General features: G+C 54.1%; 12 protein-coding genes across 12 annotated transcripts; 5 read left to right on the top strand and 7 right to left on the bottom strand.

Moving 5' to 3' along the window:
• Window positions 1-12: 12 nt before the first annotated feature.
• Window positions 13-1,748, top strand: BO97DRAFT_433666 (putative tannase; the record flags this gene model as incomplete). Its single annotated transcript, XM_025697614.1, has 2 exons — window positions 13-652; window positions 706-1,748. The coding sequence occupies 2 exons, from the start codon at window positions 13-15 to the stop codon at window positions 1,746-1,748; spliced, it is 1,683 nt and encodes a 560-aa protein (XP_025552543.1).
• A 296-nt stretch (window positions 1,749-2,044) lies between these two features.
• Window positions 2,045-4,273, top strand: BO97DRAFT_450053 (uncharacterized protein). Its single transcript, XM_025698900.1, has one exon. The coding sequence runs from the start codon at window positions 2,308-2,310 to the stop codon at window positions 3,844-3,846; it is 1,539 nt and encodes a 512-aa protein (XP_025552542.1). The 5' UTR covers window positions 2,045-2,307; the 3' UTR covers window positions 3,847-4,273.
• Window positions 4,274-4,396: 123 nt separating this feature from the next.
• On the bottom strand, window positions 4,397-6,093 carry BO97DRAFT_469738 (Zn(II)2Cys6 transcription factor). The gene is made up of 2 exons (XM_025699866.1): window positions 6,010-6,093; window positions 4,397-5,947 (listed from the first exon to the last, which is right to left on the bottom strand). Exons 1-2 carry the CDS (start codon window positions 6,047-6,049, stop codon window positions 4,467-4,469), a joined length of 1,521 nt encoding a protein of 506 aa, XP_025552541.1. The 5' UTR covers window positions 6,050-6,093; the 3' UTR covers window positions 4,397-4,466.
• Window positions 6,094-7,159: 1,066 nt separating this feature from the next.
• Window positions 7,160-9,010, top strand: BO97DRAFT_38189 (acid protease). Its single transcript, XM_025693271.1, has 2 exons — window positions 7,160-8,005; window positions 8,075-9,010. Exons 1-2 carry the CDS (start codon window positions 7,365-7,367, stop codon window positions 8,772-8,774), a joined length of 1,341 nt encoding a protein of 446 aa, XP_025552540.1. The 5' UTR covers window positions 7,160-7,364; the 3' UTR covers window positions 8,775-9,010.
• A 235-nt stretch (window positions 9,011-9,245) lies between these two features.
• Window positions 9,246-10,798, bottom strand: BO97DRAFT_423590 (flavin monoamine oxidase family protein; the record flags this gene model as incomplete). The annotated part of the gene is made up of 2 exons (XM_025696899.1): window positions 9,246-10,567; window positions 10,624-10,798. The coding sequence occupies 2 exons, from the start codon at window positions 10,796-10,798 to the stop codon at window positions 9,246-9,248; spliced, it is 1,497 nt and encodes a 498-aa protein (XP_025552539.1).
• A 649-nt stretch (window positions 10,799-11,447) lies between these two features.
• BO97DRAFT_342721 (fatty acid desaturase) lies at window positions 11,448-13,099 on the bottom strand (the record flags this gene model as incomplete). Its single annotated transcript, XM_025691682.1, has 2 exons — window positions 11,448-12,849; window positions 12,897-13,099. The coding sequence occupies 2 exons, from the start codon at window positions 13,097-13,099 to the stop codon at window positions 11,448-11,450; spliced, it is 1,605 nt and encodes a 534-aa protein (XP_025552538.1).
• Window positions 13,100-13,286: 187 nt separating this feature from the next.
• On the bottom strand, window positions 13,287-15,614 carry BO97DRAFT_404886 (uncharacterized protein). Its single transcript, XM_025695059.1, has one exon. The coding sequence runs from the start codon at window positions 15,455-15,457 to the stop codon at window positions 13,418-13,420; it is 2,040 nt and encodes a 679-aa protein (XP_025552537.1). The 5' UTR covers window positions 15,458-15,614; the 3' UTR covers window positions 13,287-13,417.
• Window positions 15,615-17,586: 1,972 nt separating this feature from the next.
• On the bottom strand, window positions 17,587-18,408 carry BO97DRAFT_404885 (uncharacterized protein). Its single transcript, XM_025695058.1, has 2 exons — window positions 17,690-18,408; window positions 17,587-17,626 (listed from the first exon to the last, which is right to left on the bottom strand). Exon 1 carries the CDS (start codon window positions 18,102-18,104, stop codon window positions 17,874-17,876), a length of 231 nt encoding a protein of 76 aa, XP_025552536.1. The 5' UTR covers window positions 18,105-18,408; the 3' UTR covers window positions 17,587-17,626; window positions 17,690-17,873.
• A 276-nt stretch (window positions 18,409-18,684) lies between these two features.
• Window positions 18,685-19,860, bottom strand: BO97DRAFT_413376 (uncharacterized protein; the record flags this gene model as incomplete). Its single annotated transcript, XM_025696286.1, has 1 exon — window positions 18,685-19,860. The coding sequence occupies one exon, from the start codon at window positions 19,858-19,860 to the stop codon at window positions 18,685-18,687; it is 1,176 nt and encodes a 391-aa protein (XP_025552535.1).
• Window positions 19,861-21,751: 1,891 nt separating this feature from the next.
• BO97DRAFT_423586 (uncharacterized protein) lies at window positions 21,752-22,396 on the top strand (the record flags this gene model as incomplete). Its single annotated transcript, XM_025696898.1, has 1 exon — window positions 21,752-22,396. The coding sequence occupies one exon, from the start codon at window positions 21,752-21,754 to the stop codon at window positions 22,394-22,396; it is 645 nt and encodes a 214-aa protein (XP_025552534.1).
• Window positions 22,397-22,917: 521 nt separating this feature from the next.
• On the top strand, window positions 22,918-24,521 carry BO97DRAFT_404884 (SDR family oxidoreductase). Its single transcript, XM_025695057.1, has 5 exons — window positions 22,918-23,003; window positions 23,057-23,230; window positions 23,283-23,521; window positions 23,608-23,685; window positions 23,761-24,521. The coding sequence occupies exons 1-5, from the start codon at window positions 22,982-22,984 to the stop codon at window positions 24,298-24,300; spliced, it is 1,053 nt and encodes a 350-aa protein (XP_025552533.1). The 5' UTR covers window positions 22,918-22,981; the 3' UTR covers window positions 24,301-24,521.
• Window positions 24,522-24,636: 115 nt separating this feature from the next.
• Window positions 24,637-26,549, bottom strand: BO97DRAFT_433657 (FAD-dependent oxidoreductase; the record flags this gene model as incomplete). Its single annotated transcript, XM_025697613.1, has 5 exons — window positions 24,637-24,813; window positions 24,898-25,015; window positions 25,100-26,059; window positions 26,115-26,315; window positions 26,380-26,549. The coding sequence occupies 5 exons, from the start codon at window positions 26,547-26,549 to the stop codon at window positions 24,637-24,639; spliced, it is 1,626 nt and encodes a 541-aa protein (XP_025552532.1).
• Window positions 26,550-26,706: the final 157 nt, after the last annotated feature.

The raw sequence follows: 26,706 nt of genomic DNA, 5'->3' as shown, positions 1-26,706 counted from the left end.
TTTACGGGCCTAATGGCCCTCGCTCATGGAGCTAGCTTGAGTGATATCTGTACTTCCAGCTACGCCAAATCTGCTTTCCCAGCCACCAACTTCATCGCCGGAATTACTCTTGACCCTGCGTCCATCACCACAGCCCTCGTCACCAACAGCTCTGTCACGAGTGACTTCTACCCCTCGTCCGTCATCGACTACTGCAATGTCACCTTTGCGTACTCTCACAATGGCCGCAATGACCAAGTGTACCTTCAAATCTGGTTGCCAGACCCTTCCAACTTCCAGAATCGGTGGCTTTCCACGGGAGGCGGTGGGTATGCAATTAACTCGGGATCAAATTCCCTCCCTGGAGGTGTCATTTACGGCGCTGCATCTGGTCTGACAGATGGAGGATTCGGGTCCTTTGACACCAACGCCGATGCGGCGATGCTGCTGGCCAACTACACCCTCGACTACGAAACGCTGTACATGTTCGCATACAAGGCGCACTGGGAGCTGACCAAGATCGGCAAGGCATTTACCAAGAACGTCTACAATATGACCGCCAGTGACAAGCTATACGCGTACTACCAAGGTTGCTCCGAGGGTGGTCGTGAGGGCTGGAGTCAGGTCCAGCGGTACGGAGACGAGTGGGATGGAGCTGCAATTGGCGCCCCGGGTTAGTATTGACCCTTCTACAACCCTCTACCATCCACTAACAGACACCTCCAGCCTTTCGCTGGAGCTTCCAACAGACCCAGCACCTCTGGAGCAACGTCGTCGAGCAAACCCTCGGCTACTACCCACCACCCTGCGAGCTCGAGAAGATCGTCAACGCGACCATCACCGCCTGCGACCCGCTCGACGGCAAGACCGACGGTGTCGTCTCGCGCTCCGACCTCTGCATGCTCCACTTCAATATCAGCAGCCTCATCGGCGAGCCGTACTCATGCGCTGCCAGCGCTGGCAGCCACTACACCAGCGCAACACCCGCACAGAACGGGACCGTCTCCGCACAAGGCGTGCAAGTCGCACAAAAAATCCTCAACGGCACGCACGACTCAGCCGGTAAGCGCGTGTACTTCTCCTACCAGCCGGCCGCGTCATTCGACGACGCCGCGACGCAGTACAACGCCACGACAGGGCAGTGGGAGCTGAGCATCGACCAGCTGGGCGGCGAGCACATCGGGCTGCTGGTGTACGAGAACGGGACAACGCTCGACAGCCTCGCGGGGGTGACCTACGACACCCTCAAATACTGGATGATCTCCGGCCTGCGCGACTACTTCAGCACTCTGCAGACCACCTGGCCCGACCTGACCCCCTTCCACGCCGCCGGTGGCAAGGTCATTCACTTCCACGGCGAGGCCGACGCCTCCATTCCGACCGCCTCGTCCGTCCGCTACTGGGAGTCGGTCCGCGATGTCATGTACCCGTCTCTCGGCTACAACGAGAGCGCCGCCGCCCTGAACGACTGGTACCGTCTCTTCCTCGTGCCTGGGGCGGCGCACTGCGCGATCAACGAGGCGATGCCCAATGGGCCATTTCCGAATAAGAATCTTGAGGTGCTGATTGACTGGGTGGAGAGCGGTGTTGTGCCGGTTACGCTGAATGGCACTGTGCTGCAGGGCGAGAATCAGGGCCAGGAGCAGAAGATCTGCGCGTGGCCGCTGCGTCCGCTGTGGAGCGGGGATGTGATGCAGTGTGTCTACGATCAGGCTTCTATTAATACTTGGCATTATGATTTGGATGCTGTGCCGGTGCCTGTTTACTAGGGGGTCTTCTTGGGTGTGCTTGTCTGTTGGGGGAAGGGCGTGTATATAGTGATTGAGAGGAGGCTGTGCATCGATGAGAAATAGGTCTATTTAAAGGTGAACACAGGAGATGGCGCGTGTAAGGGCATGTAGATTGTGTATACAACTGGGATAGTCCTTGATAACACCACTATTATGCAATGCCAAGCATTGTTCAATAGACTCGCATTGTTGCTGCGAATTATGTGCAAATCGCAACTCCACCTGTGCCGAAGTTTTCCCGCCAGTTGAGGCGTCAACTTGGGCGTAGGGTGATTGGTCTTAAGCATGCAGATCGGACCCCGAGAATATAGTCAAGACTGGGACAAGAGCCGCTGCCCTACAGCTAGCTGCCTTGGCACGTCTGAGATGTGTACACGGCAGATCGGCCCGAAGCGCCGACTTCACAGCATACAAAGACAAGATCCCCGCGTCTGAACAAGACAACCGCCGATTTATTGCACTCGCCAGCCACACATCTTATACAGCCCTACATCTGAGATACCATCTCAAAGACTCCTGCCGAAACCACCCACTCACAATGCCCTCCACGCCCAATACCGACTACACCTGGAAACCCGTCTCCCGCACGCGGTGGGAACGACCCACCGACGAAGCGGAGCAATTCTACACCTCCCTCGCTAAAGCCCACGAAGGCACCGGCCGCACCTTCTTCGCCATGACCGGCTTCATCGCCCTCTCCCTCCCCATCGCAGCGGAAAGCTCCCGCCCCGAGATCGAGACAAGAATGGAGGACGCGCTGCGCAAGGCCTGGCTCCAGTTGCGGTACGCGCATCCCACGATCGCATCGCGGGTGGAGTACTCGCGCCTCGAGGGCCGGTGCAAGAAGGTGTACGAGACGTTTTCGAGCTCCTGCATGCAGGAAGACTGGCTGGATCGGACCTTTTGTGTGGTCGACGAAGGTGTTACGGGGATAGAATGGTGTAACTGCGACCCGCCAGTGCCGGAGCTGCCGACCTTGTTTCTGATAAAGACCCCCTATCGGGACGAGGGACGCATTCGGGCGGATGTGGTGCTCCGAGCGCACCATGATATCATTGATGGGGTGGGGACGTTAATGCTGTTTGATAATCTCCTGGGTCATGCGGCGCGCGCGTATGAGGAGCAGTCTGCGTATGAACTGCCGCGGTTTGGCGGGGAGTGGGTGAACCTGAGCCCGTCGCTGCGGGTGGCGGCGTCTATTCCGGCACAGATGATGCCTGCGCAGGAGGAACGCATGCGTGAAGTCCTGGAGTTCAATGCTGGCTTGAGGAGAGGAGTAGAGGTCGCTAGTGTGCCGTTCAAGCAGGATTCAGCATTGCCTGGGAGGCATCAAAGGGTGGCGATTACGCTCGCAGCGGAGACTACGAAACGGTTGTTGGAGACTTGCAGGGCTGCGCGGTTGAGCATCACGCATGCATACCACACTGCCGTCGCTCTCTGCGTGCGTGACGCCCAGGACCGGCGGCCGACTGAGCGGATGGTGCGGTATGTGAATTACAGTCTCATCAACGAGCGCAGCCGTTGCGCCGAGCCGTACAGTACCCCTGCGCATCCGGCGGCTGTCTACCACTCTGTCTCGGGACGAGGACTCGCAGTCGACCTCGTTGTGCCTGCATCGTCTGATTCCGCGGATGTCGCCGCCGATAGTACACGGAGGCATGAGTTCAAGGAGACAGCGGGCACAATCCGGGATTTCTACCTCGGCATCCGTGATGACGCAGAGCATATCAACCTTGTGCCTGCGTACTGGGCGATGTCCACGCTCTCCTACCCGGCGGATGGGAAGACTCCACCCGTACCCCCGCGAAATGAAACACCTTCGGTGTCGATCTCTAGCATGGGGGTTCTGGACAGCATGATCCAGCACAGGCACGGGGACTTTGAGGTAGATGATCCGTGGGTGACCGGAGAGGAATTGGGAACGGGGCTTGGTTTGTTCCTTGGGACCTGGAAGGGGAGATTGACACTTAGTGCAGCGTACAATGAGGCGTTTCATGAGCAGAAGGAGGTATTGGAGTTTCTGCAGAAGTGTAATGGCCAGACAATTCGGGGCTTAGGTGTTGAGCAACAGGATTGAGACAATATAGAGAAAATGAGCGGCTGGTATATGGAGGATATCGACACGGTGAGCGACGTATCGGTTGAAGCGTGGAGAGACAAGTTCGGCGGTGCACAAGGCACGCGTCCGACTTTTCGAAACTCAAATCTATCGCTAATTTACAGAGATAACCGGTCACGATTGTGGCGGTAAGATGCATGCTTATATGCTTAGAAGTTTGCCGCGACCTCCTGGGTCTGCAAACATCGAACATAGAGATTCTTCAAAAGATAAGACAAGCACAGGTAACTGTGATCGGGAAACCGTCCGCCCAGCGCCAAAAGCTTCGGTTGCTTGCTGTGGCGCACGTCCGCTTGCGTCTTTAGATCCCACGGTAGTCCTGTCAGCGTAATTTGCTGGTCCCTGAGAGTAAGTCACAGATACAAAAATGTATCGAAATCTTCGGTCGCGAAGTCAGACTACTATTTTAGGAGAATATAAGGTCATGCGATCAAGGATCCGTCCAGGCCATGCCTTATTCCTTCACAGGATTGTGTACTGGGCCACAGCTGCCTTTAGTTACCGCGAAGTGAGTTTCGCACCAGAGCGTCCTGGCTCGCGGCATCTTAGAGTGTTCCCTTCAAGTTACAACCACAATGTCACATGATGAGAATACGAGACACGTCAGTTAGAGTCTCAGTCCATATCTTCGATTTTGGATCCCAAATGGTCGGCAATGAATCAAGAGCCTTGGTGATGTTTCCAAACAGCGTCTTCGTATGGATTGCCTTCATGTAGTTACTGAAGAACTCGCGATATTCCGGTTCAGTGCTATCCGCAGCCGCGACGAAGCATGGCCAGACAAACGCATGAGCCCCCGGGTCTGTTGGGTGCGCCTGACATAAGAGCTGACGCAGTTTCTCCCGCACATGCCACGAATTTTCGTTGGACGTCATCCGCATCAGGGAGATCTGAGCGCCAAGGGTGAATGCTTGTCTGGCCAAAGAGAGTGTTTCATTGTGCTGAGCATCTGCGCTAACGTCGGACGGCAACCACATTCCGGAATCTACCGGATTGCTCAATGCTTTGACACCTTCATCCTTGTCGACCAGCGGCCGGCCGAAAAAGGAGAACATGTCCGTCTGTTGAACTAGGAACTCGTGAAATTGTGGGTGCCCAGAGAACTTGACGTTCTTGGCCAAAGTGAAAAGTGTCTGAAGGAGGAACCGAAACTCGGGGTCACCGGTCACCGTCTCGCCTACCAGGAGCACGAGAAGCGTTGCCCACGTAGACGGATTAAAGACAAGGTCGGGCGATGCGACATGGGAGGCCCGCAGCAAGCGAGATATGATGGCGGACCGATTGGCTTCCGCTGCTGCTTGCAGTGCTGGCTGCCGGATCCCGACATGCTGAGCAGCCACTACAGCAACGGCGCGCTGGAGCACTTCATCCTGACAGGCCATGGGAAGGATGAAATCGCGATAGCCATTGGAGATGTCGATCAGAACCATGACTGGGGCGACATTCTTCGCGAAATAGTCAAAGAGCCCACGGAATTGCGAGTTCAGAGGCGCAATCCAAGGTTGAATTGACTGGACCTTTCTGGTTGCAAGGCATCCAGTACTGTCTTTGTCGACCTGCTCAACGTCTTCCTCTAGTAGCGCGCTGGTCGCGGGATTCTGCACGGATTTAATCTTGTGCACAGCAACGGCTGTCGAACTTGACAGTGCATTCGAGAGTTTGGTTGAACCTGTATTGTATGGCCGGTTATCCAACTCCTCGATGTATGGCAAAGTACAGTTCTCGAGCGATATCACAGATAGTCGTCCAACGGCAGTTGCGCGCGTATCGATGGGGCCAGTCAAGGCCGATTTCGGAGCCCGCTCCTTCTTGACTCGCTTTTTGCGCTCATGAGACCATCGAATCTGCGGGGCGATCGGAACTGAATTCCTATACACAGCTGCCGGGTCGACATCGAGGACAGGGATGCTGCTACCTTTTAGTTTGCCGCGAGTTGCGACGCCATTGTCAAATCGAAAGCGGCCGAGGCCACTGCACTCAATCCCTTTCTTCACACATTTTTGACACGTGGGTTCGGCCCTATCGCAGATAATCCGTCGTTTAGTGCATTGGAAGCATCCTAAACAGCAGAGAAGACGTTAGCCTGGGTCTCACAGCAAGTCACGAGACTGTCGCACACACCGCGAGGTTTGGTACTTTTGTCGGTGTCTGTCCCGGTCATTTAGACAAGCGGACTACCAACGGAAGGCTTAATATCATGCAATCATGCAGAGAGATTAGGTTGACAGCGACTGGCGCATGAGATTGGTGGAGCGACTATAGTCTCTCTCTCCGACGAGCAGCAGCGTTAGAGGAGGAGATAAGAGACGCCGAACATCATGAAAATGATAACAATTCATGTGTCTCCGATCGGAGATCCGCCCGGACCCGGATGAACCCTCTTCCGTTGATAATCTCGTTCTGACAGCAGGCGATGACTAATATCATCACACACCGTCGGAACAACCGGATCGAGGTTGACTAGTTGTTGTTACACTACACAATCATCTACAAAGTACTCCGTACTCTCCCCAAGTCGTACAGTATCTTCCATGTCATACCTTGAAACCATACGGCTGTCACCTAGACTAGTCGAAATGAGGTTATCTCTCATGTTCCACCCTGTTGCGGTCGATCTGAGCTTGACGGAATCAAGCCTTTGGTGATCTCCTCCAGGTGACACTTGACCGGGTTTACTGGATGACATGGCTTCTTGCAGCTCGAGATGTGACCAGATTGGCCATGTTTCAACAGCGCATCCTCACTGCTGCAACGTAGCAGCAGGCATACGCCGGACAATGAATTTTCAATAAAGTTCTGATGATCACGCTTGGGGGTAGGGATGCGGATGGGCTCTGGCCTAACCGAACGCTAGATTGTTTCCTCGGAGCTGATGGCCCAACATGAGCGTTAATCAGAAAGTCAATATGGAGAACAAGGCGAACAACAGTGAAATAGCCAATCCCAGCAGATACCTGGTATGCTTCTTCATCCTATCATGGCGCAAAATTGGCTATACCCTCGTCCGGCCAATCTCCTGCGGACTCCGACGCGCCTTGCTTGCTTATCGCCCGGTGGGCCTGTAGTTTACACCAATCCCCAGCCAGGCTGACGCAAACCCCACTATCGGCAATATAGTGCGTGGATCCGCTCAACTCACTGGGCTTGAATGATGGTGGTGATGCTGTTGCTTGTTCCTGACCTCCCCGTGTCACTCGGACGGAGCACCAATCTCCTCTTGCCCTCCCACAACCGCTCACGCACCATTTGAGTCACTCTTGACGAAATGAAGGGAGATGAATGCGTCCGCCGCGCTAGAGCTTTAGTTTGCAGAATAATCTTCAAGCGAAAATGACGTTGTCATCTGGTACTATGAGGTTTCCCATCGAGGTGGAAGTATATAAGCTCACTCGCGTGCCCCTCTCTCTCGGTTCTCACTCCATCTCCTCAGTCCTCCAGCGCTTTCAGGGACTATCTTTCCCCTAACTCTCTTCACGATGCGTTTCACCGCCAGTTCCCTCGCTGCCGCCACCCTCCTTGCGGGTGTTGTCTCAGCAGCCCCCGCTCCCGCCCGCCAAGGTGTTAGCAAGAGAGTATTCAAGCCAGCTCCCTTAGACACCCGCGCAAACAGCAAGGCTTCCTCCAGTGTTCTAGAATTGAAGAAGGTGAAGAATCAAAACGGCGCTACGAGTCACAGCGCGGCCCGCCTGAAGAAAGGCAGCTCCAGCAGCACCACCTCGGGCAGCTCCACCTTGATCTCCCTCATCGAAGGCGAGGAGTTCGCTACCTCAATCACCGTGGGCAGCGACTCATTCGACGTTATTGTTGACACCGGCTCCAGCGACCTGTGGCTGGTGGAGAAGGGCTTCACCTGCTTGGACGAGAACAGCAAGCAGGTCTCTGAATCCGAGTGCGTGTTCGGTCCCGCCTGGAGCCCCACCAGCTCCTTCTCGAAAATCTCTGGGGAGGAATTCTCCATCAGCTATGGCGATGGAGAGTTTGCTACGGGAGTTATGGGCAAGGATGAAGTCACGCTTGCCGGGATCAGTGTCGAGCAGGAGCTGGCTGCGGTCACCAAGGCGTACTGGACGGGAGATGGGACCACTTCCGGACTCGTCGGACTCGCCTACCCTGGCATGTAAGTCCTTTTCACGATATCCGACCTCATTCCGATCTAAGCCAGGCCACGTTTTAACCAATGCCATAGCACGAGTGCCTACAGTACCAGGACGGAACAGCAGGTGGAATACGACCCGATCATCACCACCCTGATCGACGAGGGACTCATCGACTCCTACTTCAGCTTGGCGATCGAGCGTGATGTTTCCGGAGCTGCAGGGTACATTACCCTCGGAGGCCTTCCCCCCGTCAACTATACCGACGAGTGGACATCGACCGATATCCTTGTGACCACCTCTGACGGCAAGTCAGAAGGCTATGCCTACTACACCATTGACATCGACGCCGTCACACTGAACGGCAAGTCGCTCACCTCCGCAGGTGGAAGCAGCATTCAGTACATTGTCGACAGCGGCACGACCTTGAACTACTACCCGACTTCGATCGCGGCCGAAGTGAACGCCGCGTTCACCCCGGCTGCCACCTACAGCGAGGAACAAGGCGCCTACGTGGTTGATTGCAATGCTACTGCCCCCGCGCATGGAGTCACCATCAGCGGGACCACCTACATCATCAACCCCCTGGACATGATTCTCGACGCCGGCACAGATGCCAGTGGCAACACTGTCTGTATCTCGGGTGTCGTCGACGGCGGCAGCGACTATAGCAAGGACATCTTCATCCTCGGTGATGTTTTCCTCAAGAATGTCGTCGCGGTGTTTGATGTCGGCGCTGTGAAGCTGAAGTTTGCTCCCAGAGAGTTCTACGACTCGAACGACGTTTACTAGATACCTTGACGTGAAGAGCAACCGTGGCTCGAGTAGCAATCTCTCGGCAAGCTGGAGATCCTGTACAGATGGCAATAAGTGACGGAGATAAACACGATCAGTATTGACCACTCAAATGTGAGAATTGGTAAAATGTTGTTTTTATTTAATGACGATACGATGTGAGGTTTTCAGCCGATTGTGTGCAAGGTCCAACGTCTGATTGGCTACGACTCTTTTGTTAATGAGTTGTGCAGTTTATGTCACCAGATACGATAATTTATATCATTTTTACCATGTTTTGACATCGAACTGGCCAAACAGGCGTAACTAAACAATTGTGCATGAAACTCAAGCATGACCCAATTACCATAAACCCATCAACCCACAAGACTTCCATTCCAAGACAACGACCGTGCATCTCTTCTGTATGCTCCCAGCCAGGCTAACAAACAGACCAATGGCCTGTATCGCCCATCACCCCGATGCATCCTAGCTCAACCCCCGACAAAAGCCTATCCTGCCCTTCTTCCCTCTCAACAACTCCTCCGAGCAAACAATCGCTGCCCTAGTCCCATCCTCAATTGCCCCGTCAATGAACCCCCTCCACCCCCTCGCCCAATCCGCACTCGCAAAGAGAACGTTCCCATGCCTCTCCCTCAGCGCATCCAGCGCCTCACTCAACAGCCCCGGCGGCGGGTAAAACCAAGCCCCGCGACTATACGGATCCTTAACCCAATTATGGAACACGAGGCGTCGGGGATTAATCACCCCCGGGTCCATATTCTTGACCTGTTGCAACGTCTCCTCGATATCCTCCTCGGGCTGCAGTCCCTTCTCAGCGGGCCCGAAACACACCAGCGTCGGATATCCGGCCGGGGTAGCGCCAACGGCATTTGAATAGATCAGCTTGTTGTCCGGGTAGTTGATGCCGCCCCAGGAGCGCAGCTCCTTGTCGTCGACCTCCGCGTAGATCTTGGTACATTTGTTGACGTGGCCTGCCCGAATAGCCGCCGCGCGGGTTTCATTGAGAGGCGGGGTGAAGGTGATGTTGCTGAGGGTGTTGAGCGGGGCCGTGCAGACTGCGCGGGCGGCTTTGAAGCTTTGGTTGTTCTCGACTGTGACGACAATGTCGCCGTTATCGTTCTCGCTGACAACAGACTGCACAGGGCTGTCAAAGGCATACGACAGATTCCCCGTCCGCAACGCCTCCTCGAAGAACAGGCGCGCGAATGCAGACTGTCCCTTCTGCAGCTGGAACCCTTCATGGCAGTCCTGGAAGCCCTGCACGGTGTAGTTACACATGGCCCACCAGTGCAGGAACTCGACGAAGCTGGTCGTCTCGAGGCTACCACCAGAGGTGGTGAGGATGTAGCCCAGGATCGCGGCGCGCTCGTTGGGGCTGATCTCGGCCTCGATCTGGCGCAGCCGGTCGCCCAGTGTGAGGTGGTCATAGGGCCGCAGCGCCGGGTTGTCGAAGGTTCTGTAGGGATAGGGCATGATGGTCTGCCCGTACGCGCCGTCGACGTTCACGAACTTGCGCAGCCCGGATCCAACCACCTCATCCTCGTCGTCGTGCGACATCCGCCCGTCGTAGGTAGGCGTCCGTAGCCGGAAGTAGTTCACCCCGTATGAGAGGTCGGTCGACCGACGTAGCTCGTCCAGTTTGTCGTATCGGAAGATCTCGCGCCACACGTGCGGCTGCGCCCAGTGCACCCAGCTGCCCCCTAGATCGTAAATGTACCCTTCGATGTTCGTCGACCATGTGCGGCCCCCGATTCGGTCGCGGGCTTCCAGGAGGAGGACTTTGAGGCCTGCGTCGTAGTGAGATGGGTAGAGGAGGCATTCGGTCGGGGAGAGTGGTTCGTACCTGCGGTGCACATGTCCCGTGCAGCGGTCAAGCCGCAGTAACCGGCGCCGATGACGATCACATCATAGTGGTCATCGTTGCTGAGTTTCTGGGGCGGTTGAATCACTCCTTCGGATGTGAGACCTTGGGACAGACCCGTTTCGGGTGTCCAGTGATATCCATTTTTGCTTGTCATTTTTGTTTCGTGGGAAGATTATGTTCAATACAAGTGCGCACCGCCGATAGGTCGGTCGATTTAAGAAGGAGAAGGTGAAGCCCGATCTCCTATTGCTTTATATCTTCAACCCTGGAACTTGCCTCCGCTTTACCGGCTCACCTCATCCCTCCTTTGGATTCCTGAGAGATCCGGCGTGTTTTCTGTAACCAAGACTGGCATGAATTACCTCATCTCCCTATCTTCGAGTGAGAGAGCTCGACGAGGTCTGCGAAACATGGTCCCCCGTGACTTTAAATCAGGTGGACTGTGCTGAATCGGAATGCGCAGGTTAGCAGATATGGAAACCACTGACCTAGACTACAGTATGTGGAGGACTCCCAGGGTCTACCAGAATGGAGATGATTGTTGCAAAGCTCTAGACCGGCATCCCATCGCCCAGAATTTGCTGGGAGTCATATCCAGACGTGTTACTTCTCTTCCACCCTATAAACCGCATATAGCATCTTTATTGCATATTCTTGGCGTGCCATAAATCAGGGCTGTGAAGTGCCGATCCAGCGTCATCCGGAATGTGTGCACCCCGTTCTGCCCCGTTCAGAACCTGTTTGTGCCTATTTTGCCCTAAGCAAGTATCCAGCAAAGATTTTAGACTATTCTTCAGACCGCGTCAATGGCCCTGCCCTCCCCCAACCTTGCCAGCCACCACCCTCCGACATTCCGCCAAAATGGCCGCCTGCCTGGCCACCTCCGCCAAGCTCCCGACGACCTTCCGATTCCCGCCCACAAACCCATACAGCGCGTAGGGAATCCCCACCTCGCGACAAAACTGCAGCACCAACTTCTGCACCCGCCGCAGATTGTGCCTCGGTACCCGGGGAAACAGATGATGAATAGCCTGGAACTGCAAGCCACCATGCACCCAATCCAACCACTCGGGACAGTCAACATCCATCGTCGTGCGGAGCATCTTCTGCGGGAAGGACTCAGCGGGGCCCAAGTCAGCGGTCGACATGGCGAAATGCGAGAGCGTGAATTGGACATGCAGCGGCATGGTGACTGCGTGGCTGATGAGAACATACAGCACGCGGACGCCCGCCGTGGGCAGCGCGCGGTAGACGATACCGTAGCCGAACCAAGCCCAGAAGACGAGATTCCCTGCAATCTCGAAGTAGCGGTGCCACCACGCGGGACCCTTGCGCGGGCCTTGACCGTAGGCCAGGAACAGCCACGACTGCACGTACAGGTTGAAGCGGCCGAACATCAGGATCACGTAGTACAGGTAGGCCTGGTAGGGGACGAGGCGCCGCGCGGCAGCCGTGTACGGCATCAGGCGCTCGTGGTAGGTTGAGAATAGACTCCCCAGGAACCGGTGGTTGACCGCTAGGAACGGCAGGTGCTGGTTGTCTGGGTCGTGCTCTGGTGAGTTTGTTACCAGGTGGTGTACGTTGTGCGTGCGCTTCCACCACCCCAGTGATAGCCCGCCGATGGGCGCTGCGATGATCATCCCGATGAGGTTGTCGATTACGAAGTCGTGCGTGATCGCCATGTGTGCTGCGTCGTGCGCGGCGAACACCATCTGCGACCAGAACCAGCCCAGGAAGATCGCGCTCGTGCAGTACCATCCTAGTCGGAGCAAGATGAGCATCATCGCGAAGAGGAGGCTGCAGCGGCCGAATTCCCATAGGTAGGCTGCGTAGTTGCAGTTGTAGAGTCCTTCGGACTGGATCTGCTCGTGCAGGAGACGGTACTTCGCGATGATGTCCGACTGCGTGCGGGCGTCCAGCGCCGGGTATCGGTCTAGCGTTAGGCGGATTTCTTCCTTGGTTTGGGCGTTCAGGAAGGCTAGCTCTTCGGGGGTGTTGCGCTCCGGGGAGAACTCAGGAAGACCTTCCGAATAAGCAGAATGCTTGTTTGATTTGTCTGAGCAATCGACATTGCCTTGACGGGTCTGCTCCTTGTCTGCTTGCTTATGGCCTCGCTGGATGGGAGGCACCAGGTTCCGCCACGGGCCTTCAATGCGTCCAATCTGGTAGCGGTCGATCAGTTGGCGGGTTTCCGCCGCATGCATTCTACTATAATTAGTCTTGGTTTGAGCAATGCAAATACAATCACATACACGACAAACTCATCCGTCGCATCCTTGCCGATGAAATGCTGAATCGGCTTGTAGCCTCCCGGGTGGTACGGCATCCACGCGTCGACTCGAAGCACCTTCTGATCTATGATGACGATTGACTGACCATTGGCAATCAATGCCTCAATCTGGTTAACAGATAAGGTCTGATCTCTTCCAGACCCTGGATCGCGGGCAATAGCCATATCTGGTGTAGAGAACAAGGCAGCGGGATGGGAAGCGGTTGCGCAGAAGTTGTCGGTTCGGAAATCCGGAGATAGACAGAAAACGGGCCGATGGGCTGATGGACAGTAGCTAAGGTGCTAAGCCAGTACCGGACACGTCATCCACTAGTGAAGCTTACATTATATTGCACCAAAACCGTTATCAGTTGGACCAGAGAGAATAAGATTGATTTATTAGTGGAAGCAGCCCTCTCGTAACCGCTTGTGTACAGTGTCTTCTATCCCATATGTCACCGACATCGCCCACTTCACCACGAAAACCCACGATCAACCCCCGTCTTAAGTCCAGGTAGTGTCCGACAGATCCTCTCGAGCCCGATCGCAGTTAGATTGACCAGAGTGGGTATAGCAAAGACCGGCGACGCCAGCTGCCCACAACGCCCCGCACTCCCACATCACAATCGCCAAATCCCACAACTCCCGGATCTTCTGGTCCTGGGGATACGCAATCTCCGCCGCGAGAACAGCGCCCACAAATTCACTTTCCAGCGGGAGGTGGTCGTCTGACCCGCGCACGTACGCGAGCACCGGGCGAACGAGCAGATCGGCGACACGCCGGGTCTCTGGCAGCGGGTTCGCAGCCAGCAATGCCTGGAAACGCGCCTCAGCGGCAGCGAAGGGACCCTCTCCGCGCTCAACCGGAGTTCCGGACGCTCGAAAGTGCTCCAGTGAGGGTCTGGCGTCGGGAATCGTCGCGCCGATGGCCATGGTGTCGACGGTGAGGTCGGTCCGACCAAGGAGGGTGATGGGCCGGTGACGGCAGTTGGCGAGTTGCCACCAGTGCGTGAAGAGGATGCAGAGGGCAGCCGGATTGTACGGGTCGTTATCGCGATACCAGATCATCGCGCCCACTGAGCGCGAGTATACTTCGGCAAGAGGGGCTTCGTCCAGGGATCCCTGCGTCAGCGTAGGGATGATGTTACTCACCTCACCGCATGCAAGATCGGTACCCAGATCAATCCAGTCGTGAACCACGCAGCCCAGGCCGGCTATGGCAGACATCTGCTCACCACCTCCAGCGTCGTAGTAGACGTGACAGAAGACGGCGTCCGCGAGCTTGTAGCGGGCCAGCCGGGCCAGATCGTCCCAGACTACGAGGCACGGGCGCGAGACAATCATCGAGCTGTCCTCGATAATGGTCTTCTGGCGCAGACAGGCATAATTGCAGCCCTTGACGACGCGGATATCGGTGATGTGTGGCCCAGCCGACACAGATACCTCCGCTGTGGCGGCCACGTCGGCGAAAGCAGAAGCCAGTTTCGCGGCCATCGCGGGACTGTTCTTGCCGATCGAGTAGTCCAGCACGAACGCTGAGTCCATGATTGCCCACAGGCCTGAGATTGACCCGCCGTAAACGCCTCGGTTGTAGCCTACGGCCATGGAGAAGATACTCGTGTTGAGCAAGGGGCCCACGCAGTCTTCAGCGGCGAGGATGTCGGTGGTGACTTGATCCGGCGAGAGGGCCACGCCACTCAGCTTGGGAGGGAGAGGCTTGCGGGCTGTGCACCAGCTGGGCATGGTAGCAGCGCGCACTTCTGCAAATGAAAGACGCTCTGGCACTCCTGTCTCGAGCACCTTGTTCCGTGCTTCCAAGAGCAGCGCCGCGTCGGAAAGGAGCTCAAGGGCACAGTCGACCGCATCAGCCACGCGTGTGTTGCGCCCCCAAGAGATGTTGGCGGCGGCGGTCAGAACGCCTCCGGTCTTGGGCGTATCAGGGCGCCGGAACAGACTGACTGTTGTGATGAGAGTGTCGGTTTCAGCGAGATATCGTTGGGTAAATTTGCTGGACCCCGGTTCGACTGGACCAATGCCATGCGCCTTCAACGACCAACAAGGAGCGCCCAAAGGGCATTGCATCGTAGTGCCTTCTCCGATCACATGGCTGGTTCCCCACGTCGACGTAAGTCGGACGGTGGCAGTAGGGTCCTCGGCCGAAGACTCATCCGTACGGTCTCCCCAATGCGAGACGACCGGCAGACAATCGAAAGCAGGCGAGCGACTTCGACCCCCGCTAACCACCAGTCCCGGTACGAGGTCGGTTAGCGGCTGCCAGGCTTTCTGTTTTGACAAGTCCAGCTGGATTTCTCTTGAGTGGGCGAGGATCTTGTCGAGTTGATCTTGGCTTTCGCTCTCGGACTTGACAGTCCGGTAATCTCTCCTTGCTAAGGGCGACACCAACGTGGTATGGGAGATGAAATTGGTTGCGTCCCGACATGACATGCGTGTGCTGAACGAAGCCTGTTCTTCTGCTCTGGGGTCAACGAGGCCTCCAGAGACGACCTCCTCCGGGAGGTTTTCTTTCCGAGCAATGTAAGGCATTTTGAATGCTGCTCGGGGATATCGGAAGGAAACTGATAGAACAGAAAAGTGGATATTTAAAAGATGTGCTCGAAGACCAGATCAAAAAAGCACAGTTGGGATCACTATGACGACAGGGGCTTGAAGCAGGCAAGCCACGCACAAGGCTATTCTCTGAATTGATTGCCCTGCCCTCTGCCTGTCAAAGCACTCGAATTTATACCCTTTCTAACTTCGCCACAACGACTTGGTTAATGGGGAACTCGGACAGAGGTAATGCATGTAACAGGCAATGATCCAAGGACCTCCGAAAACGGGAATGAAACTTGGTATCAGCAGATGCTAAAGAGCCAATAATCGATCTAGCAACAACGATTGCGATGCTCATCTTGCATTAGCGTCCGCGCCTAGATCGTAGGATATGCATGTTGCTGGACGGCATCACAATTTGCCACTAATTCGATATATAGGAATCGTATGATTGGACTGCAAGCCCACATAGACCTGGAGCTCAAGCATGAAGAGAAACCACGACATAAAGGTCGCCTGCAAACGCTGATTATCTAATTATATGGCCTTTCACTGTATAATATGTTGTCGAATAATCGGTAAGTCATAAACTTTTGGTATTTACTACGCACGTCCATCCGAAAGCACCGCCTTGCCAAAATGCTGCTGATCCCGGACATAAGTATACACTACCTCCATTTCCTGCAAGTAGAACCCCCGCTGATCGATCACAGACTTGATTTCATAAGCCTCGATTGCCTGAATCATTTCCTTGGACTGGATCTCATTGGCCACGTCAATCCCTTGCACTAGAGCCATGCACTAGACAAGCCTGCAAGAACAGCTCGAGGCAAGTTGAGCCCTCCTCCTTGTGTCTCTGCTCTGCCAAAGAAGGGATAACAGCAATCTTTCACCCTCGGACCACAGACTTGAATGACTGAGCAACGGCCTGGGCCCGCCTACTTCGACCACTCACTGACATCCCACCACTACGCGCGTCAACTTTCGCACCTTCTCACCCCAGTCCGGATCCCCCCTGTAATCCAGCACATGCTGCACACCCATCGCATGCAGCCGCTGCGCCTTCTCACCCGACGAGGTCGTGGCAATCACCGTGGCCTCCGTCACCAAAGCAAACAGAATCGCAGCCAGCGAGACACCGCTCATTCCCTGCGCCAGCACTTAATCCTCGGCGTTCAGCGGCGCGAGCCCATGTAGCGCGTTCCACGCTGTCAGGACGGAGCAGGGCAGCGTGGCGTCTTCGGCGTAGCTGAGGTTCGACGGCATGCTAATTAACACTTCGGCTCTGAAAAACAGATACGCGAAACGTGCCGTCAGGACCCTCTCTCTACTCCAGTGTCAGTGCGTTGCCGTGGATGATGTGGGGGTAGTATACCCCTATCGCCCGGCCTGCGGGCTGAAAGTCCTCGACGTCTGAGCCTAAGGCGACGACATCTCCCGCACCGTCGGTGCCTAGTCTGAGGGCTTCGTTGTCGGCTGCGGACCCGGGAGATCTGCCGTTTGCAACTGCAGATAGTTCAGTGTTAGTGGCGAGGAAAAGCCACTCGGGTCAACGGCCCCGAAGAGGCAGAGGGCCTTTATGTACTGAAGATATAGGGGTAGTCAATAGCCCATGCATGAAGTCTTTCTGCGGCATCAGTAGCACTAATGTCGGCATTTCCAGGCTATCACTCCATACCAGTGTTTCGGACCTGTCGCCTGGGCCGCTGCCGTGCAACTCCCATTCACAGCTGATTTCCTGTATGGGATCGCACATTTCAGGTCTGTATAGTTTTCACGAATATAAACATGGGAATCACCTGAAAGCCATATGGCTCCTTCCAAGATATCGGGAAGGTGTTCTTATGTTTGGTTAAGGTGGAGCCTCCGCCTCAGAATACGTCAATGCTTTCGCTGTCATTACTAGTATTTACCATCTTGCAGCACAGGATCATTCATTTCCTTTTCGTCCTCAGCGAACGATTTCTTCTTCAGCCCCGCTCAACTTTCACCTTCAGGGCTAAGACACTTTTTCCAACCAGCCGGGTAAGCTTTATCTTTGCTGAGCACGCTGGACTTTATCTCAAACAACGTTGCTAGAAGAGGCGCAATATCATTAGCAGCAAAGACACGGAAGTCACCCTTTCCACCCGTTTCTTGCTGCGTCGCTCCCGCCTTTCTGTCAGCTCTTTCCCGATCGATGCTCTGTTATTCGATTATTGACCATGATGTTGCTGATTGTAGAGGATCTTGCGATGTGCAGTATGGTCAGCCCAAGTAGCATGGGTCAGCGAGCATCTCAAGCCGCTTCTCCGACGTGGGGTTGCTGGATTTCCAAAGTCGAAAGTGTGGACGTGGATTTGGAATCGATTCCATAGAGTGGATGGGGCAAGTTATAATACATACCTTAGGTCAGAAACTGTGAGGCCTAGGGTTTTGTGTAGCAGGGTTGTTGGTGGTTATATTGTTGGGGCGGGTGCTTGGTAGTGAAATCGCCATGATAGAAGCCGCGCGTTGAAGGAGATTCCCAATGCTTCGAAAGGTTTCGAGAACTAGCAGATGGGATGGATCTGATATTTGTAATCTCGGGGGATATTCTTGGGTTTGTGCTGCAGCTTGGCAGACTAGATAAAGGTAAAGCTGACAGTGATTCATGCATGGAAGATTATTCCGGACTGATGACGGGCTGATCTCATGTGCTTGTAATTATATTTTGAGCCGGATGATCTCCCCTGTGTCCACGGCAAACCACTGCTCACGAGTCGATAAGTCAGGGGGAAACAATTAGCCTCTTCTGTCACCAGGTGACTCGCGGTGACAGATGTCGATTTGTTAGGTGCAACCTCATGGTTGATACATGAGACCGTGTTGGTGAGCCCCGAAAATCCTGTGCAGTTGCATCAAACATTCAATATTTCAGATATGACAGAAGGGGAGAGAGTAAAAAAGGACTACGGATTGAGTATAAGATAACAAAACGCTATTACGACAGTCACGGAGTAATCGAGAATAAAACTTCGTGTATGAGGAAGAATATCATCACATGTTTCTTATTATACAAGCCTTAACATGCAATTTCGAGACGCTAATGCGCTAGTTATCGCCCCAGTCTCATTTCTACTGTTTGACATTCTTTATCATTTACCTAGCCCCTGGTCAGGCTTTCTGCTCGCAGAAACTTCCTCCATTCAGAACAGTAATGGACCAGAACGTCTAAAGGGTTTGGCGACGGAGTTAGTTCATGAACGGGAATCGAAGTCGTCCTTTACTTTCGATAAGTCCTCGTGAAATCTGTTGTAAAGGTCGTCAGGCAGCATCCTCTCCCTGTCCACTTTCCATATGCCCAGCCTATCACGCCGTTCATCGTATTTGATCACAGCTTGTCCACCGCAATTTTTAACCTGGTTGACGATCTTCTCGATCAGTAATATCAGCTTCTTGATAATATCCTGATTTTCCTCTTCCCACCTTCTGATCTCACATGTCACATCTTCGGCTTTTGCCTCATCGAACACTCCCTGCGTATGGTATGCGCGCACAAGGTTCGGGGTCTGGGACACCCAGAGCTGAGGAATAACTTGGCGGATGCTCAGAGGTCGATGAGCGGCGCGTGTTTTGATTTCCAAGGTGGATTGAATGGGGATAGCTTGGCCTTCTTTCTTGATCCTCAGCTTCGACCCGACCGCAGCTGCTTCAGGCGAGCTCAGAGATGATAGACCAAGCGCGAAGGTCGGCAGGAATGTGGAGGAAACATTAACTCCCACATTCTCACTCCCAGCCGACGCCTTCGCAGACGATGCACCGAAATACCCGTCTGTTTCGTGGCGGACCATCAGCTTCAAGGGTCCAAGTTGGTACGAGATGACTCTATGGTGACCAGTGCTACCCAGCACCTGCTCCGTTGTGAAAGCCTTCCCGAATTCGTGCCCAAATCCCTTGTACTCGTGCGGCCCGATCACTTCCGAGGTCTTCGTCTCCCAACGGCAGAAGATGACGGTGTTAGTGTTCTTGACTAGTTCGGCGCTGATGACCCACGGCTCTTGCCTATTCTTAGATAATGGTGGACTGACAAATGATAGAAGCTTGCGGATGTTGTTGCGGTCCGTCACGAGATCGACCGAGTCGATTCTGAAGGAAGGGTTCTCGATATACAGGGAGCGGAAGAGCGGCTCGAGTGGACTGTCGGGATGGCGAGCGGTGTTCTGCGCTATGTAAATCAAACCAGTGTCTTTATCTATCTTTTTCGGGGTCGTCGGCGGGGTCCAGAGGGCAGGGCTCCCGGGCACAGCGATCGTAGGTGAGGCTGCTTCAATCCAATTATATGAAGACAAATGCTTCACGTTGGTGATGGACACTTTCTTGAGATGAGTGTCTTTCAGTTCCGCACGGGAGATCTCTCCTACCACAGAAGCCATCGTCGGTGACCTGACTTGTGTATAACCTTTAATCTGCTTAATTTGTGAATGTAGCCGTCACCTAACATACCAAGCTGAGTCTACAAAATAGTTCTGGGCGCAGACGAGTGACAGGGGCTCGACAGCGTCAATGCTATGAGCTAAGATCTTGTTAGACTAAAGTCAAAACACCTGGTGAATTATCTAGAGTTGAGGTTGTCAGAGCTCATTATATATCCTGCTTGAGTCTTGCATGAAGGGCTTTTTGATGGAACTCTTACCGGGAATCCCAGTTTCAACAAAAAAGATTTCCATAAGTCAGATGCACTTTGTAACTGTCACATTCCAGGTCTAATCATAGTAAGTGTGACAGTGTTTGAATCCCGTTTTGACAGTTCTACGGACAATGTTTGCCCGGTGTCGCTGCGGCCAGGTATTGTATCATAATACTAGGCATGATATTGTGACTGTGTCGTCGAGCACATCTACTCATAACTCTGCTTCGGTATTAAATATCTGCATCTACGCATCAGATAAGTTGCACTCCTCTAGTGTTCTATCTTAATCAACACCATTAAACATTTGTACACTCGAACCCCTACCGGTATGATAACAAGGTATGATTTCAGCCCTTATTTGCGAGTGTATTTACAAAGAGGAAATCTGTTTCGCAAGCCTTACTGGTCTACACTGAGTCTTTCTGCTCCAGCTGCACGGATGTACCAAGCTCGTCTCTCGCTGGCGCTAAGCTGCGTGGCACTGTGTCCAATCATAGGATACAATGCGGGCTACCAGACCAAATTCCGAGTCTTTGTGTCCAGGTCATGGACATCCTTTGTCAACTTCGACTCTCGCTAAAAGATAAAGAGGGTTATCATGTGGTTTACCCTCTCTACAATCAATTAAAGGATGGAGATGATATAAACACCAAGGATATATAAAACCGTAGAGAGACAACACCTATCATTGGCAAATGACATGTCAGAATGAGCAAAGCATGAATCACCTTGTCCAAGGCCAACTGGGTTTAAAGACTACCAAGTGTTTGTTTTCTGGTATGCAACAGATCTCGGGGCGTAAAGCCGAGTCCGGCAGGCGGGCAGAATACTATTCCTAATATAGCTTAGTAGCATGCAAAGCTTAGCACCACGCTAACCTAATCCAACAATTGACCCTTTCCCCGGGCCTGAAAGGAGACATCGGAGATTCGGAGGTCCAGATCCGGCTAATGTATTTTAGGGCCGGGGCAGTGATAGTGCAGGTGGTCGCCGGAAGTAAGGGCTCAGCCGCAGCCATGAGGCAGTCATTATTCCTCAACCTGGGCGGCCACGAGGTCGGCCACGAGGGACAGGGACACAATAATCCAAGATCCCAGTTGGCCAGGATCTGACCCGGTAGACTGGCAGGCTCAATAACTCTGACATCGTTTCTGTCTTCAAGTATTTTGAATAAAGCAACGCCACAAGAAGAAATGCCATGGAACGAACTCAGGTAGAATGACAAAATAACCGAAATATGCTCCACGGCCAAGAACATAGTGGGCGGAGCTAGATATATACTGAAGGCTGTAGCAAATGTCTTTGGTAAAAACCGTGCATCCTCGTATTCAGCGGATCCTTGGCCCCAGAATGCTCCGGAGAAGATTCCTTCACGCAACAATTCTGGAAGTCCGTGACTCCATTAGAGTACTCCGGATACCTTCGTTACGCTTTGAGGAAGACAGTCGTCTGGGTGGCTGAATATACAGCATTGATTTCCACTTGGGCGATGGACGAGCCTCTATGGACTGCTCTATATAAAGGTTTGGTGCACGGGCAGAGAAACAAGACAGGCAGACAGACAGAGCATTCAATCCACAACCAGATTCTGCAAACAGGTCTGTCTTCTTGAGCCTTCCTTCCTTCAAGTCAACATGTTCGCCTCGAACCCGGCCCTGCGCCTATGCCTCGTGGTACTAAGCATTGTCTTCATCTGGTCGCCCCTCGCGGCAGCCGTCCCCCACGGACCCTCATCCAACACCAAGGGTGACCACCTCGATAAGCGCTACAGCAGCCCGACAGTCATCTGGCCGGCGAACCTCACCCGGACGCCGATGAACGTGTTCCTCCAGATCCTCAACACTCAGCCGAACCCGGACCCAGATCTCATCAAGGAGTGCGTCACGCTCGACGCGACGTACGTGTCCCTGACGATGGACAACCCGAACCTGCATAAGATCATGCCGTGGGCGGGGACACGCTACCGGGTGGGCTACCAAGCCTTCCTAGACACCTTCACGCGCGTGGGTCTCTGGTGGACCCGCGGCCCGTTCTCGATCGACGCCATCTTCACTGACGGCGGCGGCAATGTCACCGCGTGGGGCCAGTTCGAGATCACCTCCAACACCATGCAGAAGACCATCACTGCGCCGTGGTCGGCCCGCGCCGAGGTCAACGATGATATGAAGATCACCTACTTCCAATATATGGAGGATACATTCGGCACGGCCAGTACCTTCTGGGCGGATGGACAGAAGGAGTATCGGGCTGATCCTTATGGGGGAAGTGTGTGGCTTTGAGGAGTTTGGATTATGGTTTACTCGTCAGTGTAAGGGAGTGATCTACTACTACGATTGTTCAATTGCTGGAGATGAAGGTGTGGAGGATGTTGCATACAGGAGCATGTGAGACATACTAATTGGGGATGCTATATTCGAATATAGATTTGCTTTTTGATCATCCCAATTGGGAGATCTAAAAAAATAACCTTGTGTAGCAGGAATAGTAAGGTTCAATCAACTGAGACAGTACTACTACCAAGATAGCTGTATCTGCCGGAATGGTGATGATGTGTAATGCAGTTGAAAGTGGCAGGTCGGAGATCGGGATTAAGCCGCTTAACTCCTTTGGGCCGAGATGCAACTCCGAAACTCCTTTGGGTGACCTCTTGCATAGCCGGATCCGGTAATTTCTATATTTGCTTTTTGGGAGCTGAATTGGGGTGAGATGACTAAGTTGCCGATAAGAGAAACATGCCACTCCGATAAGAAAGTACAAATAACAATAAAGAGACCCCTCATTGCTGAGTGCGTCTCCTCATCTGCTACCCTCCATTCTTGCCCCTCAATTTCTTTTATCAACCCATACTCCCGCTCACACACACCATGACTCGCGTACTTTTGACTGGTAAACCGCGCTGCACATCCAATCAAGAGATCTCCGACTAACTAGCTTGACAGGTGGAAGCGGCTTCATCGCTGCCCATGTGCTGGAAACCCTTTTAGCCCGCGGCCACTCCGTCGTCACCACCGTTCGATCCCAGACCAAGGCCGATGCCATCCAACAAGCCCACCCAGAGGTCACCAAAGACCGCCTGTCCTTCGCCATTGTGGAAGACATTGCCCAGCCAAACGGTATATCCGACTTGCAGAGGAGACCATCAGTTCGCGGCTAACAGGGAGCCAGCTTTTGACCGCGCCGTGGTCTCCGACCCCCCATTCGAAGCTGTCATCCACACTGCCAGCCCCTACCACTTTCAGGCTAAAGATGCAAAAGACTTGCTCGTCCCCGCTATCACAGGCACGACTGGGATTCTGGAGTCGGTTAAGAAATACGCCCCGCTGGTGAAGCGCGTGGTGGTGACATCTTCCTTTGCTGCGATCAACGATGTCTTTGCCTCGGCCGCCGGCAAGGTCTACTCCGAGGTGTGTTTCTTGCCTGTATCTACAGCACATTGTTCCGCTCCTTCGCAACCCACTTGAATTTCAATACTCACCTCGTTTCATAATAGGCGGACTGGAGTCCCATCACAGAAGCACAAGCCAATGACAGCCCCGCGAACGCCTACCGCGCCAGCAAGACCTTCGCAGTAAGCTACCCCCTCCCATACCAAAACAACAACACAACAAGCAACCCCAATTAACCCATCTCTCATGATCACCAGGAACGCGCAGCCTGGGACTTCGTCGAGCGTGAACAGCCCAACTTCACACTCTCCGTCATGAACCCGCCGCTCGTGCTGGGCCCAATCACGCACCACCTCACCTCGCTCGACACCCTCAACACCTCCAACCAACGCATCCGCGACCTCCTCTCCGGCGCCGCCAAGCACCGCTGCCCACCGACCGGCAACTACCTCTTCGTGGACGTGCGAGATCTCGCGCTGGCGCACGTGCTGGCCGTCGAGAACGAGGCCGCCGGCGGCAAGCGCTTCTTCACCGTTGCCAGCCACTTCTGCAACGCCGAGATCGCCGCCATCATCGCCGAGGAGTTCCCGCAGTATGCCGACCGCATGCCCACCGGTGATGCGCTCAAGCCGGGTCAGTACCCCGCTGATGGGGTGTATGGGTTTGATAACTCCCGGGCCCGCGAGATTCTCGGTGTGCAGTTCCGGTCGCTGAGGGAGAGTATTGTTGATGCCGTTAGGAGTTTGTTGCCTTTGGGCGCGGATAAGTACCAAGGGCCTGAGGCGGTGGGGAGGTAAGGTTTGGTTGTGGGGTTTTCTTGGTTTTGTTGGGGTTAATTAGACGCTGGTAGGTTGGCATGATACTGTATGATAATATTCAAAGTGTGCTCTGTGGTGTAGGTGGAATTGCTACGCTGAGGGTTTCGCTGTCTTCGCCTTGTTATTAAGGTATCCCTGACTTGGATACAACAGCCGTCCCGTGGTATTAACGTTAAGAGCACAAACGTTGAAATAACCAGAAAAGGCAAAAAAAGTAAAATTAAAGAGAGTATTGGGCTTCGCAAGGTTAAACAGCTCTTCTATGGAAATTGCCACCGTACAAACAGGTTGCATGAAATGACCCAACACCTAGAACTAAGACGAAATCGCCCGACATAACCGCCCATCCGCCTCCTGCACCCAACTATCACTCCCCACGGCCGTCGGCGCATAGAAAGTATCCTGCGGGTCGTACTGTTTCTTAATAGCCAACAGACGGTTGTAATTGGGCCCGTAGAACGCTTCCTGCCAGTTTGGCTGTTGTGGGTCGGCCTGCAGGTTGAGTCGAATGAGTAAATTTCAACAGGAACTTGCAGCTTTGCGGGCTGATATGGTAGGGATTAGCTTCAGACGTACCTCGTTCATATAGCAGCCCGGATCCGGCGTCAGAGCCTCTAGCATCGGCACCCATTTCTCGGTCATCTGGTTAGCGAGTTGTTTCATTTTTCCGAGGTGGGCGTGCTCGGGCCAGGATCTATATTTGAGATCAGTTCAGTGTAAGTCTAAAATAAGGCGATGTTGTTATGGAGAGGTATGGAGCGGCTTAGGGTAAGCCTACGTTGACAGAATAACGTCCATTGCGGCTGTCCGCCAAGAGGGCAGGACCGAGTTGTTAGTGCTGCCCGTCACTGCGGACGAAACGTTAAGTGCAATACTGACGAAGACAGCGCCGTCTTGCGTGATGTTCCGGACTGCGGCCGTCAGGTTGGAATTTGATTGCTCGACAACCGACAGCGGGATCAGCTTGCCGCCGTACTGGCCGTTGTATACCAGCTGGGTAGGGTTGGGCTCGATCAGGGTGTTGTAGTGATCCACGTACGAGGGCGAGTGGGTGAGGTTCATCGCGTATGTGATGTTGAGCTGGTCGAGCTTGTCGGTGAAAGGGCTGATCAGCTCGAGCGCGCGCTGGGCGGTGGTGCTGGGGAGCGTCAGGGGCGTCAGTAGGAACGAGGAGTTCATCACACGGGCGATGGCCATGCCCCCGGCTGCTGTTAGACTCGGGACCATTGAGTGATAGTAGTCCACCGCTTGGTAGAAGGGGTCCAGGTTGCTGGCGTCGGCGTCGAATTCGAGTACTACCCCGACGGTGGGGAAGTCGGGGAACACCTTGACTGTCATCGAGGTGACGACGCCATACGTGCCGCCGCCGCCGCCGCTGAGGGCCCAGTACAGATCAGGGTTCTCTGTGGGCGACGCCCGGAGTTGTTGACCGCTGCCATCCACTACCTCCCACTCCAAGGTCTGATCGGCGGCTAGTCCAAATCGCGAGCTGAGTGCCGAATGCCCGCCGCCCTGTGTGTATCCTCCGGCTGGACCAACGGTGGCGCATTCTCCGCCGACCATCACCAGGTTGTACTTGTGCAGCGCGGCGTAGACCTCTTCACCTTGCACGCCCGCACCAATGGTGACTGCGGGACCGGTATAGTGTGGGGAGGTGTAGTTGTTGTGCACCGTAATGTTCTTCATGTGATGGGTCCAGATCGAGAGACCCCCGGCTCCTGTACTCTTTCCCAGATAGCTGGATGGTGGTTAACGCATAGGTACGTCGCTGTAGTCTGGTGAAGGGGTCTTACTCATGTCCCGTGTTGCGGATGACAAGTCGAATATTCTTCTCAGCTGCGTAGGCTATGGTACGAACAATCTCGTCTGGTGAGGAGACATTGACAGCATAAGATACCATGTTGCCGAGCTGGCAGGAACTGGAGGGTGAAGCAAATGGATCACAGCTTTCGTTGGCTACGGCAGCAGCCATGATGGATGAGGAAGACGCATCACTGGGGTTATCGGTGAGATCGGAGCAGCTTATCGAAAGGGTGGCAGTGGGAAGATTGTACATACTGTAGTGCAGGCTGCGTCCACTGGTCCCTGAGATACTGACACTCGGTGGCATTGTAATTAGGGCCAAAACAGGGCGCAGCCAGGGGAACAGTCTTGATCAGTCGTCCACCGACACTGGAATTGAACTGCGACCAGTCTCCCACTGACGGCCAGCAGGAATCGCTTGGCATGCATCGACACTGGGAAGACGATGTCGTGTTCTGCAGTGCCGAGGTGGCGCCAGCCAGAAGAGAGAGTAAGAGTGTATTGAGCAGCATAGTAGCGTTTCTGGGACTCACCGGATTGTTTACTGTCTGGTTATTTCCTGTTCAATGAAATAGTCTAATT

Source organism: Aspergillus homomorphus (genome assembly GCF_003184865.1).
Source record: "Aspergillus homomorphus CBS 101889 unplaced genomic scaffold BO97scaffold_13, whole genome shotgun sequence".
In the NCBI taxonomy this organism is placed as follows: domain Eukaryota; kingdom Fungi; phylum Ascomycota; class Eurotiomycetes; order Eurotiales; family Aspergillaceae; genus Aspergillus; species Aspergillus homomorphus.
The sequence above is the reverse complement of the archived record's forward strand: the minus strand, read 5'-3'. Positions and strand labels throughout refer to the sequence as shown.

What these genes read in the sequence shown, in the direction of transcription:
- BO97DRAFT_404885 (XM_025695058.1), bottom strand. Translation starts at nt 18,104, where the DNA reads ATGCATGAATCACTGTCAGCTTTACCTTTATCTAGTCTGCCAAGCTGC.
- BO97DRAFT_450053 (XM_025698900.1), top strand. Translation starts at nt 2,308, where the DNA reads ATGCCCTCCACGCCCAATACCGACTACACCTGGAAACCCGTCTCCCGC.
- BO97DRAFT_38189 (XM_025693271.1), top strand. Translation starts at nt 7,365, where the DNA reads ATGCGTTTCACCGCCAGTTCCCTCGCTGCCGCCACCCTCCTTGCGGGT. An exon ending in GGACTCGCCTACCCTGGCAT is followed by an intron (nt 8,006 to 8,074) that starts GTAAGTCCTTTT and finishes CCAATGCCATAG; the next exon opens with CACGAGTGCCTACAGTACCA.
- BO97DRAFT_404886 (XM_025695059.1), bottom strand. Translation starts at nt 15,457, where the DNA reads ATGCCTTACATTGCTCGGAAAGAAAACCTCCCGGAGGAGGTCGTCTCT.
- BO97DRAFT_404884 (XM_025695057.1), top strand. Translation starts at nt 22,982, where the DNA reads ATGACTCGCGTACTTTTGACTG. An exon ending in CCGGCAAGGTCTACTCCGAG is followed by an intron (nt 23,522 to 23,607) that starts GTGTGTTTCTTG and finishes GTTTCATAATAG; the next exon opens with GCGGACTGGAGTCCCATCAC. An exon ending in GCGCCAGCAAGACCTTCGCA is followed by an intron (nt 23,686 to 23,760) that starts GTAAGCTACCCC and finishes CATGATCACCAG; the next exon opens with GAACGCGCAGCCTGGGACTT.
- BO97DRAFT_469738 (XM_025699866.1), bottom strand. Translation starts at nt 6,049, where the DNA reads ATGACCGGGACAGACACCGACAAAAGTACCAAACCTCGCG. An exon ending in CAAAAGTACCAAACCTCGCG is followed by an intron (nt 5,948 to 6,009) that starts GTGTGTGCGACA and finishes TCTGCTGTTTAG; the next exon opens with GATGCTTCCAATGCACTAAA.